The sequence below is a fragment of the Panicum virgatum genome, chromosome 6N (assembly GCF_016808335.1).
Source record: "Panicum virgatum strain AP13 chromosome 6N, P.virgatum_v5, whole genome shotgun sequence".
Lineage (NCBI taxonomy): Eukaryota > Viridiplantae > Streptophyta > Magnoliopsida > Poales > Poaceae > Panicum > Panicum virgatum.
Window position 1 is genome coordinate 36,356,851 of NC_053150.1, and position 14,441 is coordinate 36,371,291.

Genomic DNA, 14,441 nt, shown 5'->3' on the forward strand with positions numbered 1-14,441 from the left:
GCAAATTGTTTCTTGAGACAACGTGCATCCACGTTCTCACCATTAATGGAGCTCCCAAACTTTATATTATCTTCAAAACGAGATATGTGCGCGCGTCCGGCAATGGCGGAGGCATCCAAGGAGCTCAACGTGCATTGCCAAATTCTACTTGTGTCGAACCACGAGCCATTATTAGGTCAAGTCTCTAAGACCAGTCTTAATGGAATTATCATAGTAGTGTCATGAGCATTAAATTTGCTAACATGACAAACTTTTATGAAGAGAGAGGATGTGGCGTGTTATGAAATATGAGAGGAATGTCATCACCATGACACTCGTCCGGTTTGATTACCTAGTTTATGGTCTTGATAACTGTGTCGATGACACTCCCATTGAGACTGACCTAATAAACCTCCATCATCGTTGGAATCTCACTGCTAGCTGGTTGTGCAGGTGGAGATGCAATACTTTAATTAGAGCATACTTGCAGAACTATCATGGCACGTTGCCTGCATGATTAACTTTGTTAGTGCCCATCCAGGATAGTTACTCTACTAAGCTACTAGCTTAAGCACCACAATTCAACTCCAAGCACTACTGCTCTCTGTACAAACACCAAACAAGCTAGCTTGATCCTCATCATCCATAGGCTGCCAGGGTCCATGGAGGTCGCGACGGGGGCACTGCCGAGCCTCCTCCCCAAGCTTGCCGATCTGCTCATCAGCGAGTACAGCCTGCAGAAGGAGGTCAAGGGCAGCATAAAGTTTCTCCAAACTGAGCTTGAGAGCATGAAGGCTGCTATTGAGGAGATCTCAGTTGCACCAGATGACAAGCTTAACAAAGTCGACAAGATCTGGGCCAGGGAAGTGAGGGAGCTGTCCTACGATATAGAGGACAAAATTGACACATTCGTTGTGCGCTGCAAGGATAGCAAGCTTGCTGAACAACATGGCATCAAGAAGATCATTAGCAGGAGCCACAATTGGTTGACACAGCCCAAGATCCGCCCTAAGATTTCTACTGACATTAGGGAGATCAAGAGACGTGTGGAAGAGGTGTCCAAGCGGCGTGATCGGTACAAGGTTAATGGTGAGGTTGCTAAACCCGTCATGGTAGATCTTCGTTTGCTAGCTCGGTATGAGAAGATGACAGAGCTTGTTGGCATTAATGAAGCAAGAGATGAGCTAATTAAGTTGATGATGGAAGGCAATGGAATGTCCAAGCAGCATGAAAAGATACTTTCCATCGTTGGATTTGGAGGGCTGGGAAAGACAACTCTTGCTAATGTGGTGTATCAAAATCTTAGAGCACAATTTGATTGCTCTGCTTTTGTTTCAGTGTCTCAAACTCCTGACATGGATAAATTATTCAAGAACTTGCTATATCAACTTGGCAAGAGAAATATTGCAGGCTTCAATGTCATCAATGAGCTTAGAGAATTCCTTGGAGAAAAGAGGTATGAACAAATCAGTGAATAATTGCCATCATTTTACGATTATGAAATTTTTGTTGTAGGACAACCGAAGAAATACCAACTTTCTTATTGAAAATACTATCAAAATTTTCTTGTTGAACCATTAACTTTCTCTCCACTCTTTTTTCACAACTCCGTCACTTTGAGTGGATTCTACAATCAGTTCTAACCCCTTTGCCCCTTAACGTTACTCAGAGTAGTTAGATTAGATTCTTTTTTCACAAGGCTTCAAGCAAGCTAGCATAGAATACATGGATAAGATGTTCCCTTTTTATGAACCAATATGAATCCCCCCTCTTTTTTCTCATCACTTGTTTTCTCATATTTTTAATGTGGTGTTTTAGAAGGATTTATACAGAAGGATTCTGAAATGTAGATTACTTATCATCTACAATGCGAATCTAGTTGCTTCCTAATTAACAAGCTTTGTCTTCTGACAACATGTCTTTTTGTTCTAATAATATCTATAGGTACCTCGTTGTTATTGATGACATATGGGATATCTCAGTTTGGAAAACAATTAGATATGCTTTGCCTGATAATAATCGTGGTTGTAAAATTATCACAACTACGCGTATTCTGAAAGTCGCTGAAGAAGTCGGCGGTGCTTACAAGATGAAACCTCTTTGTCTTCACAATTCTAGAATATTACTGTACAGAAGAATATTTGGCAACAAAGATGAAGAAAAGTGTCCTAATGAGGAGTTAGCTGAAGTATCCGACAGAATACTAACCAAATGTGCTGGGGTGCCTTTAGCAATCATTACTATAGCTAGTTTGCTGGCCAGTAAAGGGACAAATAAATTGGACTGGTATGAGGTGTATAATTCCATTGGTAGGGGCATGGAAAACAGCCTAGACGTGGAGAATATGAGAAATATCCTGTTATTTAGCTATTATAATCTGCCATCCCATCTAAGGACTTGCTTGTTATATTTATATGTGTTTCCAGAAGATTATGAAATTGAGAAAAAGCGTTTGATATGGATGTGGATATCAGAAGGTTTTATCCATTGTGGGAAACAAGAGCAAAATGTATTTGAAGTTGGAGAGAGTTTATTTAATGAGCTCGTAAACACAAGTATGATCCAAGCTGTGTATGATAGGAATGGCATGAAGATACATTCTTGCCGTGTACATGATATGGTTCTTGATCTTATCCATTCCATAGCAAGTGAAGAAAACTTTATTATCATGTTGAATGATGTGGGTCACAGGTCTCCATCACAAAAGGTTCGAAGGTTATGCCTCCAAAATTACAAGGAGGGTCATGGTACATTTGGGGCTACAATGAAGATGCATCAAGTGAGGTCAGTGGTTGTCTTTTCCTCTGTTGTAAATCTAATACCAGCCCTTTCAAGGTTCGAAGTTGTACGTGTGCTGCATTTAGAAAATTGTGATCTTTCACACGGTTACAACCTCAAGTATATTGGGAAGTTAGTTCACATGAGATGCCTAGGACTACGTTCTACAGATATTGTTCAGCTCCCTGAGGAAATAGGGAACCTGCAATTTCTAAAGGTGTTGGACATCTCAAACAGTTGCATTCCAGCATTGCCGTCCAATATTGTTCAGCCAAGACAGTTAAAGTGCCTGTACATTAATGATGCCAATTCGAATGAAGAAAGTTTATGGTCATTTGGAACTGCTATGAAAGGGATCAGCAGGGGTCTAACATATCCCTTGAAGAGCTGTCAAGGTCATACATCAGTACGGGTGACGATATAGAAGAGCTGGGACATCTAACAGAACTGAGAGTGCTGGATATAGCTGGCTACTTCCGCGCACTGGCATTATCAGAGTGCCTACGCAAGCTGCAAAAACTCCAGAATTTATCTATCCACATCCAAGAAATAGATGACGTGAATGGCTGGGTTGGGCCTCAGAATCTCCGCAGTTTACAAGTAGATGGCTGCTGGTTCCGGAAGCTGCCAGTTTGGATTAACCACTCGCATGTTCAGAACCTCTCCTTCCTAAGGCTGGCTCCAACAGAGCCCTCTATCCCTCCCCCCACCCCATATCGGGGGAGCTATAGGGGGAAATCGTTTTCAACGGTTCTGTCACACTCTGAAATTTTTAAATTTCAGGATGTGATTGAAATTAAAAATAAAACAACAATTTTCTTATAATTTTAAAAATTTCCCAACATTTATTTTTCTTCACAGGGCATTTAGTGTAAGAGAAAATACATTGGTTGTTTTCCAAAATAATTGAGGTTGTTTGGTTTGTTTTGCATTCATGCCGCAATGCATAGTTTTATTGCTTGTTGTTCAACTCGAGTTTAAATTCTCTTGAATTTAAATTTGAATTGAATTGTTTAAATCCTTTTAAAAAACATAGAAATATATCTCTCCTTCCTTTCTTTTGGCCCAGCCCAATTCCTTTTGATTCGGCCCAGTTCGCCATCTCCATTTTCTCTATCTCTCTTTTTTTCCCGCGGCCCAAAGCTTTTCCCGCGGCCCAAAATCAACGTCGCCGGCCCGATTCCCGTCTCCTAGCCCAGTCCGGCCCAGCACCCCTTCTCTCACCGGTGCACGGGGCCCGCCAGTCAAGGCCTTCTCCTACCCCGGGTCGGGCACGGACTCCGCAGAGTCCGGCCGCACCCCGCGCCGCTGCGGCCTTCTTGGCCTGCACGCCAAGGGGCGTCGCCCACCCCTATATAAGCAACGCCACGCCCCCAGGGAACCCTACCGAGACACAGCCGCCGTAGCCGCCCTCGCAAAACCCTAGTTTCCGCGCCGCCACCATTGTTGGGGCTTGGAGTTCCAAGCCGCGCCGCCGTTCCTCTGCTCCCCGTCGACAACTTCGCCGCCCCGAAGCTTTGCGTCGAGGTAGTGAAGCAGCGGATCTTTATTTTTTTCCTCTCCCTCGCTCTGTTTTGCCCGCATCTATTCGCCGGTGCCGCCGCTCCGCCGTGCGCCGCCGCAAGCTCGCTCTGCTCGTCTTTACCCCGCGCAAACCCCGCCATCGGGTTCGCGTGCTTGCGCGTTAGCTCCCCGACCCAATCCCGGCTCGAATCAAGCACCGGAGTACCAAATTTAGTCTACTCCGGCCGTCCCGCCACCGCACACCGCCGCCTAGCTCGCCGCCGGCCGCCCACGCCGCCGCCAGCCCGCCCCAACGAACCCTGGCCGTCAGATCTAAATCAAACGGCCCAGATTAGATCGGATCCAAGTCAACCTAGTCAGAAAATGGTCAACCGTGGTCCCTTTTGCACATAAACCCCTCTGCTTTTATATATTAGAACCCGCTGTCCTTCGTAGTTGAAGAGTATTTACAAAACAACCCTTGCTTTTATGTTTTAGACCCTGACCTTTTAGGAAATAGAACCTGCCGTCCAGGAAGTGTAGTTTTGCTTTCTAACCCTCACGAGTTAGGTTTAATTTTATTTTAGTCCCTGGTTTCTTTAGGGCTAGCCCCTGGAAGTTTAAATCTATCGCAAACAAGTCCTTAGAACCTTGTTTTAGCCATATCTTTCACATTTCAACTCCGTTTTCATCAATTCTTGCGCTCACATGATCCTTGCATCATGTGCAATAGCTTTATCACCTTTTTATCCTTTGTGAGCACACTTTATTGTGTCTTACAAATCTTTTCTGTTAGTCCTTAACCCTTTAGTTAATCGCGACTAGATCCTTGAAGCACCGTTTATCCCATAGAATCGCCGTTTTAGCTCCGTTTTTCGTGTTTCTTACGTTTTTGTAACCGTAGCAGTGAGCCTTATCCTTTAGTACGCTCTTTTAAAGTCTTTCTTTTGTTTTGGTGTGTTGTTCTTAGATGTATCTTCTTGTTTGCTTTGTATGTTTGCCCGATGATTGTTCCGAGTAGAAGGATCATTGTTCGAAGTTTGAAGATCAAGAATTCCAAGTGAGCAAAAGCTGAAGAGCAGTAAGAGTAGCTTTTCATTGGAGAAAGGCAAGTGACCCTAACCATCTTTCTGTCTATGCTTATTTACAAGAGTACTATGATTTAATTGGAACATGGAGAACTACCCAAGAAAACCGTACAATCACAATACTATATGGCTCTGGTCTTGGCTAAGTAATTAGATGAACTATATGTTGTGTTGGGGTTGTTTCGCTTGGTGGTTATGAGTTTGTGTTGTGGAGCGGGTGAAGGAAGCTGTGTCTTCTGAGGGACCGCAACGGCAGGGACCAACACATACATATAGGGATTCTTTGTAAAGGCCTCGTAGTGTCCCTATGCAATCACACATCGGAAGTGTGGAATTGTGCCTGATCAGCACATATGCGTGGTTGGGTTCAAAGTTCTTCAGAACTTTTACGCGAATTGTGGTGAAAGTGTACAACCTATGCAGAGTTAAAACTAACCGGTTAGCCGTGCTCACGGTCAAGAGCGGCTTGGACCCTCACATGATTAATAAACTTAAAGATGGATTTAAATCATTTTTTGGTTATTTCTTGTGGCCTTGCTGAGTACCAAACATAAGTGTACTCACCCTTGCTTACTGCTGCTCAGAAGGAGAAAGTTGTGGTGAATTCTTTTTGAAGATGTTGCTGAGTTCTAGGTATACGCAACCCCCAGTCGATTGCCTGTGAAGTTTGAAGCCTTCGTTTCCAGGATAAGCTGTATAACTCTGATAGTCTCTTAATTGTTTAATTCTCTTTTACGTGATACTGTTACTAATTATTCACTTATAATGTCTCTATGTGTATGAAACTTGATCCTGGCATACATATAGTTATGCATTCGGTTTCCTCATTAAAACTGGGTGTGACAGGTTCCCCCTATAGCTCCCTCTATATATGGGGGGAGTTGGAACTCCCCCCATATATAGAGTGAGTTCCAACTCCCCCTATGTCTATTCCCCCTATATACTATCATTCATTAACTAACTATTTTTTTATCGTTTTTGAATTTAAAAAAATCATATAGTATTTGTACTGTCGTAATACGTATTATTCGCGTAAAATACTGTATGATTTTTTTAAATTCAAAAATGGTTGGAGAGAAGGAATTATAGGGGGAGAAATCTTTTGGAGGGAGGTAGTAAAATATAGTAAATAGTACGTTTGCGGGGAGTTGGATGGGGGAATGGTTGGAGATAGGCTAAGGATCAGCGTGAAGCAGCTACAGCAGGAGGACATGGAAACCCTTGGGAGGTTGCATGCTCTCCACGATCAAAAGTGGCAACTTTCCTGCTGTTTTATTCGCTTCTTACAAGTATTCTTCTTTCAACAGCCAGACAATTTCGGTACTTATTGCAAAGGGATGTAAAAGTTGGATTCTTCCACAGCTGCAACACTGTATCCCTCTGTATCTGTATATATGTGTGAACAGAAATCACGCCGCTTCATCAGTGGAGCTCCGGATTTGCGCGCAGGGGTACTCGTCGTACCTCACGGGCGTGTACACCAGCGGTTGGTCGCCGCCGACGAGCTCATCGATGGCCCTCACCGTAGCGTTGTCCCTGGCCCGGCAGCCGAACAGCACCGAGAAGCGGTCGCGGTTGCTCGGCGTCCTGACGCGGTGGAGGCACGCCGGCACCCGCCCGTTCGTGACGACCTGCGAGATGCTCGTGAGCGAGACTCATCAATCGGGTAATCGGAGGAGCGACGGCGTCGATCCGGACCGGACGTACCCTGAGCTGCTCGCCGGCGACGAAGGTGACCGTGCCCGGCTCGGGAGGCACGGCGTGCCAGCGCCCGTCCCCGGCCCGCACCTCGAGGCCCTCCACCTCGTGCTGCACGATCCCGGTGACCATGGTGTCGTCGCGGTGCTCCTTCATGGACACGCCGGTCTCCCTGTCCGGCGGCGCGCCGTAGCGCGTCAGCCGGACGCCGTGGGTGAGCGACGCGAGGTGGTCGCCGATGCTCTCGTCCCGGACGCCGAGGCCCTCCAGGGTCAGCGTCTCCACCGCCCGCTCCAGCTTCAGCATGCTCTTGGCGAACGACACGATCGTGTCGCTGGACGGCCGGGTCCGACGACGCCATGAGGAATTTTTACACGGGATGGTTCTCTGGTATGTTTAAAAGATCGATGGTACGAAATGCTGAAAGAGTCGGTGGTTTGCGTACCAGAATTCCTGGTTGCCCTGCGGCCAGAGGACGCCGGCGAAGTCGCGGACGCGGCCGGCGTCGGCGGCCTCGGCGACGCGGATGCTCTCCATGGCCATGCCGGGGACCTGCGAGATGTAGGTCTTGAACGGGCCCCAGCGGGAGTCGCTCCGCTGTTGGCCTCCGGCGGGAGCGCGAAGATCTCCGGGATGGCGCGGCAGAACAGCGCGCGCCGGAGCTCCGGGCCGAGCGCGTCGTGCTCGACGGCGACGACGACGGCGCAGCCGTGCGCCACCATGGACGCGGTCACCGCGGCGCGGGCGTCCTCCCATCCCGGCCCGCCGGGCTCCACCCCGCGGAGGTCGATCTTGGCGAGCTCCATGGGCTGCTCCCCAGCGGCTTCGCTGAATCCGCTTTGCCTTGCCTTGGATCTAGCCTCGAGTAAAAGTCAACCTATGAGCAATGATTGAGCAGAGCACGAGTTCAAGTTCATGGTGTGCGTACCTGACGTTTTATTCTGAGCTAATAGTGGGTGTGATACGGTGAAAGTCCCTGTCATTGCACTTAACAAATTAAATCTCATGTTATAAAAATATTGCGAGGCCTTCTAATGCGCAGTATCTAGCCCTGCTATGGGGCGGGGTCGGATGAGGATTTTGGGGCTGGTTTTCGAATGGGGATCCGTTTGTGTGGGTAGTAATGAGTTTAGAGGCCAACGAGTTGGGGCGGGGTAGGCTGCATCCGCTGGTTGGGGCGGGGTGGGGGATAGAAACGGATCAGATCGCCTGCTCCCGCAAGAAGCCAAGAAAGCGACACCGCTGTCGTCGCCGTCACCGCTGCCGGCCACCATCGCCGCCGCAACTCCCCTCCTCCAACGTCCACAGATCGAGGTACTCCCCTTCTGCCTTGCATCTCCATCTCCTGCGCATCACTCCTTCCTCTTCCTTAACGGCTCATTAGCTCCATTCCTCTTCTTGCAAGATGCCAAGATCTGTGGCGGAGGTGCTGTAGGCACGGCGGGATGGCCGGATCTGTGGCCACCGGCTTCGCCTTCTTCCAGACTGCCAATGCCGTCTCCGTTGCAGGGTCGCTGTCAGAGCTAGGGCTACAAAATCGGGCGGCGCGGGTCGCTCGCCGCCGTTGGCAGGCAGGAAGAGTGTGGCCTCGCAGCTGGTGGAGCTAGCTGCTCCTCTCAGGTCTCGTCTCCACTCCCAGGCAGTCCCGGCTGGCGGAGGAGGATGGACGAGGAAGACGGCGGCCACCGCCACCACGCCATCCGGGTCGCGTCGTCCTCCCCAGGTCCGATTCCGACCCCACGTCTCCTCTATCCTCTTCACTATCCGCTTCCTCCCAGGGAAAATTCGGTCGGGTTCCTCCTCCTCTTCTCCTCACCGTTCATCCAGTATGATCCACGGTGCCTCCCCTGAAATTGCACTCCACAGCAGCTCAGCTTCATCGCAAGTTCGCTGGTAGCCCATTGATCTTCTTGCATCATAATCCTACAAGCAAGTTTACAAGATCAGGAACATGCTAATAGAAAAAACTCAAATAGATTACTTTCAGCTTAGAACTACTAGTGTTTACCCTTAGATATTAGAAATTTCAGGATCTACATCCCAGTTGGCATGTGCTCCGTCTTTGTAGCTATCAGTGGACCTTGACAAAAGACGCAGATTATGGTGGATATAGACTAGTTTGTCAGCTGTCTTTACATTCAGCTTGTTCCTCTTTGCACTGTGGATGTATCCGTAGGTACTCCAAAGTCTCTCTGCTGATGAACTACTGATAGGTTGGGAAAGAACTCTCGTTGCCACTGCTGCCAAATTATATCCTCTATTTCTGAAAAGTCATTTTTGTGCAAGTTATTAAAGTCCATAATATCTTTGATCTTTCCAACCATTTTTGTGCATTGTCAGTCACAACCTGAAGGACATTTGCATGCCCTATATCATCAATTGCTTTTCTTTTGATTGTTATAATCTGTGACTGTGTAACAGTTACAATCTGCCAACATTTTGATTGTTATACCAACATTCCTTTTCTTTTGTTACAGTTCTGTTTTAAATCAATACACCAAGCTGCCGCCGACCGCGCTGACGGCCAAGCCGCCGCTGACCCGGATTCATCTGCACCAACAGATCACAGAGTCACAGAGAAACATCTCGAGGTAATCCGCTCAAGTTTATGCTAGGTTCAGGTTGCTCCACCGCATGCCCTCTCGCATCGCTTTTTATCTGCTTCCAGTTCAGGGTTTTTTTTTGGGACCAATAGCTTTAAGTTGATCTCATTAGCATGCTTAGATTACTCATAGTCATGGATTATGATCAGACAAAGTTGGACTACCAGACCAGAGAATTAAGGTTTGTCTTTGTGGCCCTAAAATAGTTTATGTCCTGTTGCTGAATTGGAGGTGTGAAGCTTGTAGGATTTACTGATACATAAAACTTGGCATCATGATTTCTAGATGTTGTTAACTTGTTATTTGTCACCTCCTGGCTTTGCTTGTTTTCTATTAGTACTAGTTTGTGAAATCAATGATTGGCATAACCATTAATTATTTTTCAGACTGGCAGCTATTTTTGCTGTTCAAATAGCTGTTGATATTGTTGCATTTCATGTATATTGCTGTGCATAGCTGCTGATATTGCTGCACTTGGCACTGCTGATATTGCTGCTAGTACTAGACTGCTATAGTACTGAAAGGTCTTCTTTAGAGTTTAAGAGCTCTACAACAAGATAACCCATGCATGTTTAACTTCTAAAAATATAAGCAAACAGTTACCTGGCCTATGCAGACATGCAGTTCTATCATGACACTTTAGACCAGTTAGTAGTTGGAAATCCCAGCTAAACCTGTATCGTTTATGCCTTTCCGAAACAGATGTCTTCTCTTCAGTTAGAGGCCTCTGGTACAAGTGAGAGCACTGGTAATAGTTTGTCACAAACACCAAATAGAAAGGCACCAATCTGGGAGTATTATGAGCCGGAATTGGTCAGGATAGATGGTGCACTAAAAGCAATTTGCAAGTACTGTGGAACAAAGTTGATTGCAAACAGGAAATCAGGTACAAATAGCCTTCGAACTCACATTGCAGAGTACTGCCCCAAAATCCCTAGTGATGATAGGAACAAATTTGTCGCTACAGTGAAGAAAAAGCCAGATGGTCGTCCATTCACCTTTAATAAGCAGAGAAGTCGTGACCTGATGATTGCATGGATTGTTAGAGCTGATGTAGCTTTCAACAAGTTTGATGATAAAGGTTTTGAGCCTTGGATGGAGTCAATGCAACCTACTTTTAGCGGCATAGGGAGACAAACGATTCGTAATGATTGTGTTGCTAAGTTTGATTGAGCAAAGATAGAATTACGAAGTGAACTTCAGAGTCTTAGCTCTCGCATATGCTTCACTTCGGATCTTTGGACATCAAACCAAAAGTTGGGATATCTTTGTGTTACAGCCCACTATATTGGCCCTGATTTTGTTTTGAAGAAAAAGATAATTGCATTTAAGGATGTGAAGTATCCACATAAGGTGTTGCTATTGAGGAAACCATTACAACTGTTCTGACAGACTATGGAATCCAAGAGAAGATGATATTGCCTTAAATTTAGATGTAGTTGTTGAGAAACTTGTATGCTAGCTACATGGTTTTTAGTAGTATCTGAAGGTTGGATCTGTTGCTTCAGAGGTGACTTTAGTAGTTGATACATCATATAACTTACAGTCAGTAGTGATTATGTTTTTTTTTTAGTTTCTTGCAGGAGCATTTGATGTAATCTGGAAGCTGCGACCTATTATCTCTCAGCTGGTTCTTTCCGTCTAATTGTCAAGCAATATTTTTCCATGAAGTGTAGTTTATGCACAGCTCATTCCTGCTGCTGCTGTTTCTGTAAATGTAAGGAGGGGTCGTCTTCCCTCGTCTATGCGCCAGGCAGTCCAAGGGTTCCTGCGACGAGCCCTTGCAATCAGGAGCTACCCCCAGTGTTGCATCTTTCCTCTCAGGCTTGTTGCTTGAACAGCTCGGATAATGAGGAGCCCAGTATCGTGCACAGCAATAACCCATGCATAACCCACCATCGGTGGGGTGGGTTGGGGCGGGTTGGTTAATTAAATATGTGGGTTGGGGCGGGTTGGCAAAAAATAATTGAACTGCTGCCGGTAGGGGTGGGGAAGGGGCGAGTAGATCCCCATTAGCAGGCCTAGCAGTATCACCTTCTAATGCACAGTAGCAGGTGGGTGTGATCCACCTGCTACTAGTACCACAGATATCCGAGCGCAGCAGAGGCGCAGCCTCTCTTCAACCTGCTGGTTCTCAATCCAGGGCACAGCCTCTACCTGTGCGGCTTCAATGGCGCGGCATCTCCTCTGTTAACGGTGCGCCGTCCCTTTATTGACCTCGCCCCCATCCTTCTCTATCACCAAAAAGACCCAAAGAGAACTCACCGTGTTTTTTTTTTCCGATCACGAATGACTTTGCATGATTTCAGCTGCAAAAAGAATGAATTCATCAACATTGTCCGATGATGGTTCATCCAGTAAACTTTGAAGCAACTATGGATGACAACTCATTGGACAAGCTGCTCTTGACCACGCAATTGCGTCCTTCGCTAACGCATAGCTGCTGATAACCCTGTCGATGTTGATTATTCTACCAGAGCATGCAGCGTCTCCGGCGTCTAGATCAGATGAGCCTCCTCTACAGTTATTGCAGAGGGACTGACTGGTGGGCCGCCCTCGCAGGTACAGGCTAGTGTGGAGTGTGGGCCTGGTCTAGGGATGGCAATTCCACCCGCAGTTGCAGGTAGCCGTGGATTTAAGACTCGACGGGTGCGAGTGCGGATTTCAAATTTGACCCAGAAGTGCCTTCGTACCTGCACGTGCACCATACTTATAAATTCCTATCCAGATAGTATCGGTCCAGCCTATTTAGCAATATCCAGCATATAAATATGTGGATGTTCAGTGTATTGTAACACTTAATTGTAGATTTGTGGTGCTGCTGCTACGCTGAATTGTTATTTATTATTTTGAACTTAAGGATTTGTTGTTAACTTGCTCTTATTACTTATAGAAATGTATTGTTTGACGATTTAAATTGATGATTTTGAGTATTTTATTATGTCTGTTGCAACACCCATGGGTACCTGAAACCCGCCGGGTGCAGATGTAGAAATTCACCCGCAGATCTATCACGAGTGGATTTGGGTGGTTTTTTCCAACCCCACGGATTTGTCTGCGGGCGGATTTTCATCACACCCGCACCCGCATCCGTAGGTGCCATCCCTAGCCTGGTCAATGCTTCCAGACGGCGACGGAGCATATAAACGTGACATGAAAAAACGGATAGAGCTGCAATGACTTTGTGATTCTGCCGTGAATATAATCAAGATAGGCACACCTCTTTGATGATGTGGAACCATTTTTTTTGTTTGGATAGTTTTTGATTGGAACTGTTGGCAAGGTTATTTCTTTTTACTCTCAATAATTTTTAGCAAAGTATTAACTAGTCGTTTTTGACTCTATTCATACTTGGAGATGCTCTAAACGCAAACTTATGTACATAATTTATATGCATATAAATAAATTTATATAAAACAAATTTATACACAAACATTATAAACATATTTATATCACATGAATTATGCAAAATACATTTATACAAAAAAAATTATGCTAAACGTTTTTATATAACAAACTTATAACATAATCTATTCAGAAAAATACATAGTTAACTTTTTCAAGAAAAAAAGCTACACAAACAAACTTGGAGAAAAAAGATCTGCAAATGCAACAAATTATCGATATAACTTATGCAAAAAAAGAAATAAACTTATGAGAAAAGATAAATTTATATATAAAACTTATACTATAACTTTGCCACATAGAAAGTATAGAGAAAAGAAAAACATAAAAAGGAAAAAGATGTCGGTCACATCACTGTTGTCACTCGGTTCATCAAAGTGCGGGCTCCTGGATCCTCGCTCCTCTGTAGCGGCACGCAACGGGAGGAGCCCAAGCCGCCTCCGGCGGGCGCGGCGAAGGGGCAGGGCCTTGGGAGCCCTCGCCGGAGCGGCCGTGCCGCGCCACCGTTGGGAGCTTAGGATCTGATAAGAGAAAGAGAATGGAAATGGAGAACTGGAAAGAGGTGGCCGGAGAGTCCTGTGAAATTTGGAAACCGGATGACATGTTTGGATTTAGGCACTGTGGAGCTCGGGTTGTGGAATAATTAATTTCTATGGCAGGTCCCACATGGGGCAACAGGTGGGAGAAGATCGATTGTCCGAATCGCTGCAAGTGATCGACTGCAGAATTGGATTAGGTAAATATAATTCTCTAGTGGCTGAACTGGAAAATATAATAAAAAAGACCATAAATATATGAAATAGTTAATTTCGTTCTCAAAATTTTCAGTTAAAGCTCAACTTGATACCCAAACTTCAAAATCGGCAATTTCAGTCCTCAAACGTTTTCATCTGGCTCAATTTAATCATTCATCCTAGGTGGCATGAATTGGATTAGGTAAATATTATGCTCTAGTGGCTGAACTGGAAAAAATAATAAAAAAGACCATAAATATATGAAATAGTTAATTTCATTCTCAAAATTTTCAGTTAAAGCTCAACTTTATTCTCAAACTTCAAAAACGACAATTTTAGTCCTCAAACGTTTTCACCTGGCTCAATTCAATCATTCATCCTACGTGGCATGTTATGTTGGCACACCTATATCGCATCTAGCCAGCTATGGTTCATAAAAAGTCATCATTTTTATAAATTTGATTATTATAAAAGTTTCAACTTGACAAAACTAAAATGATGTACAACTTCAAGGAAGGAAGTTGATCCGAACATATTTATAAAAACTCACAAAACAAATTATACAAACTCACATACTCGCAGAAAAAATATGTGTGTACCTGGACCAAATTATTTGAACTTATGGAACAAATAATTTCAAATATAGAATAAAT

General features: G+C 45.2%; 1 protein-coding gene, 1 long non-coding RNA gene and 1 pseudogene across 3 annotated transcripts; 2 read left to right on the forward strand and 1 right to left on the reverse strand.

Annotated features, from left to right (window-relative positions):
* Nucleotides 1-641: 641 nt before the first annotated feature.
* Nucleotides 642-3,181, forward strand: LOC120678113 (disease resistance protein RGA5-like). The gene is made up of 5 exons (XM_039959273.1): nt 642-1,435; nt 1,924-2,288; nt 2,406-2,524; nt 2,671-2,763; nt 2,879-3,181. The coding sequence occupies exons 1-5, from the start codon at nt 642-644 to the stop codon at nt 3,179-3,181; spliced, it is 1,674 nt and encodes a 557-aa protein (XP_039815207.1).
* A 3,379-nt stretch (nt 3,182-6,560) lies between these two features.
* Nucleotides 6,561-8,166, reverse strand: LOC120678611 (annotated as a pseudogene).
* Nucleotides 8,167-8,207: 41 nt separating this feature from the next.
* LOC120678612 lies at nt 8,208-12,522 on the forward strand. Of its 2 annotated transcripts, none has more exons than XR_005676648.1 (4): nt 8,208-8,360; nt 8,452-8,769; nt 9,524-11,845; nt 11,959-12,522. It is a non-coding gene; the product is annotated as an uncharacterized LOC120678612 (long non-coding RNA). The 2 variants fall into 2 exon arrangements; XR_005676649.1 differs by lacking the exon at nt 11,959-12,522 and having other exon boundaries at nt 9,524-9,637; nt 10,352-11,389.
* Nucleotides 12,523-14,441: the final 1,919 nt, after the last annotated feature.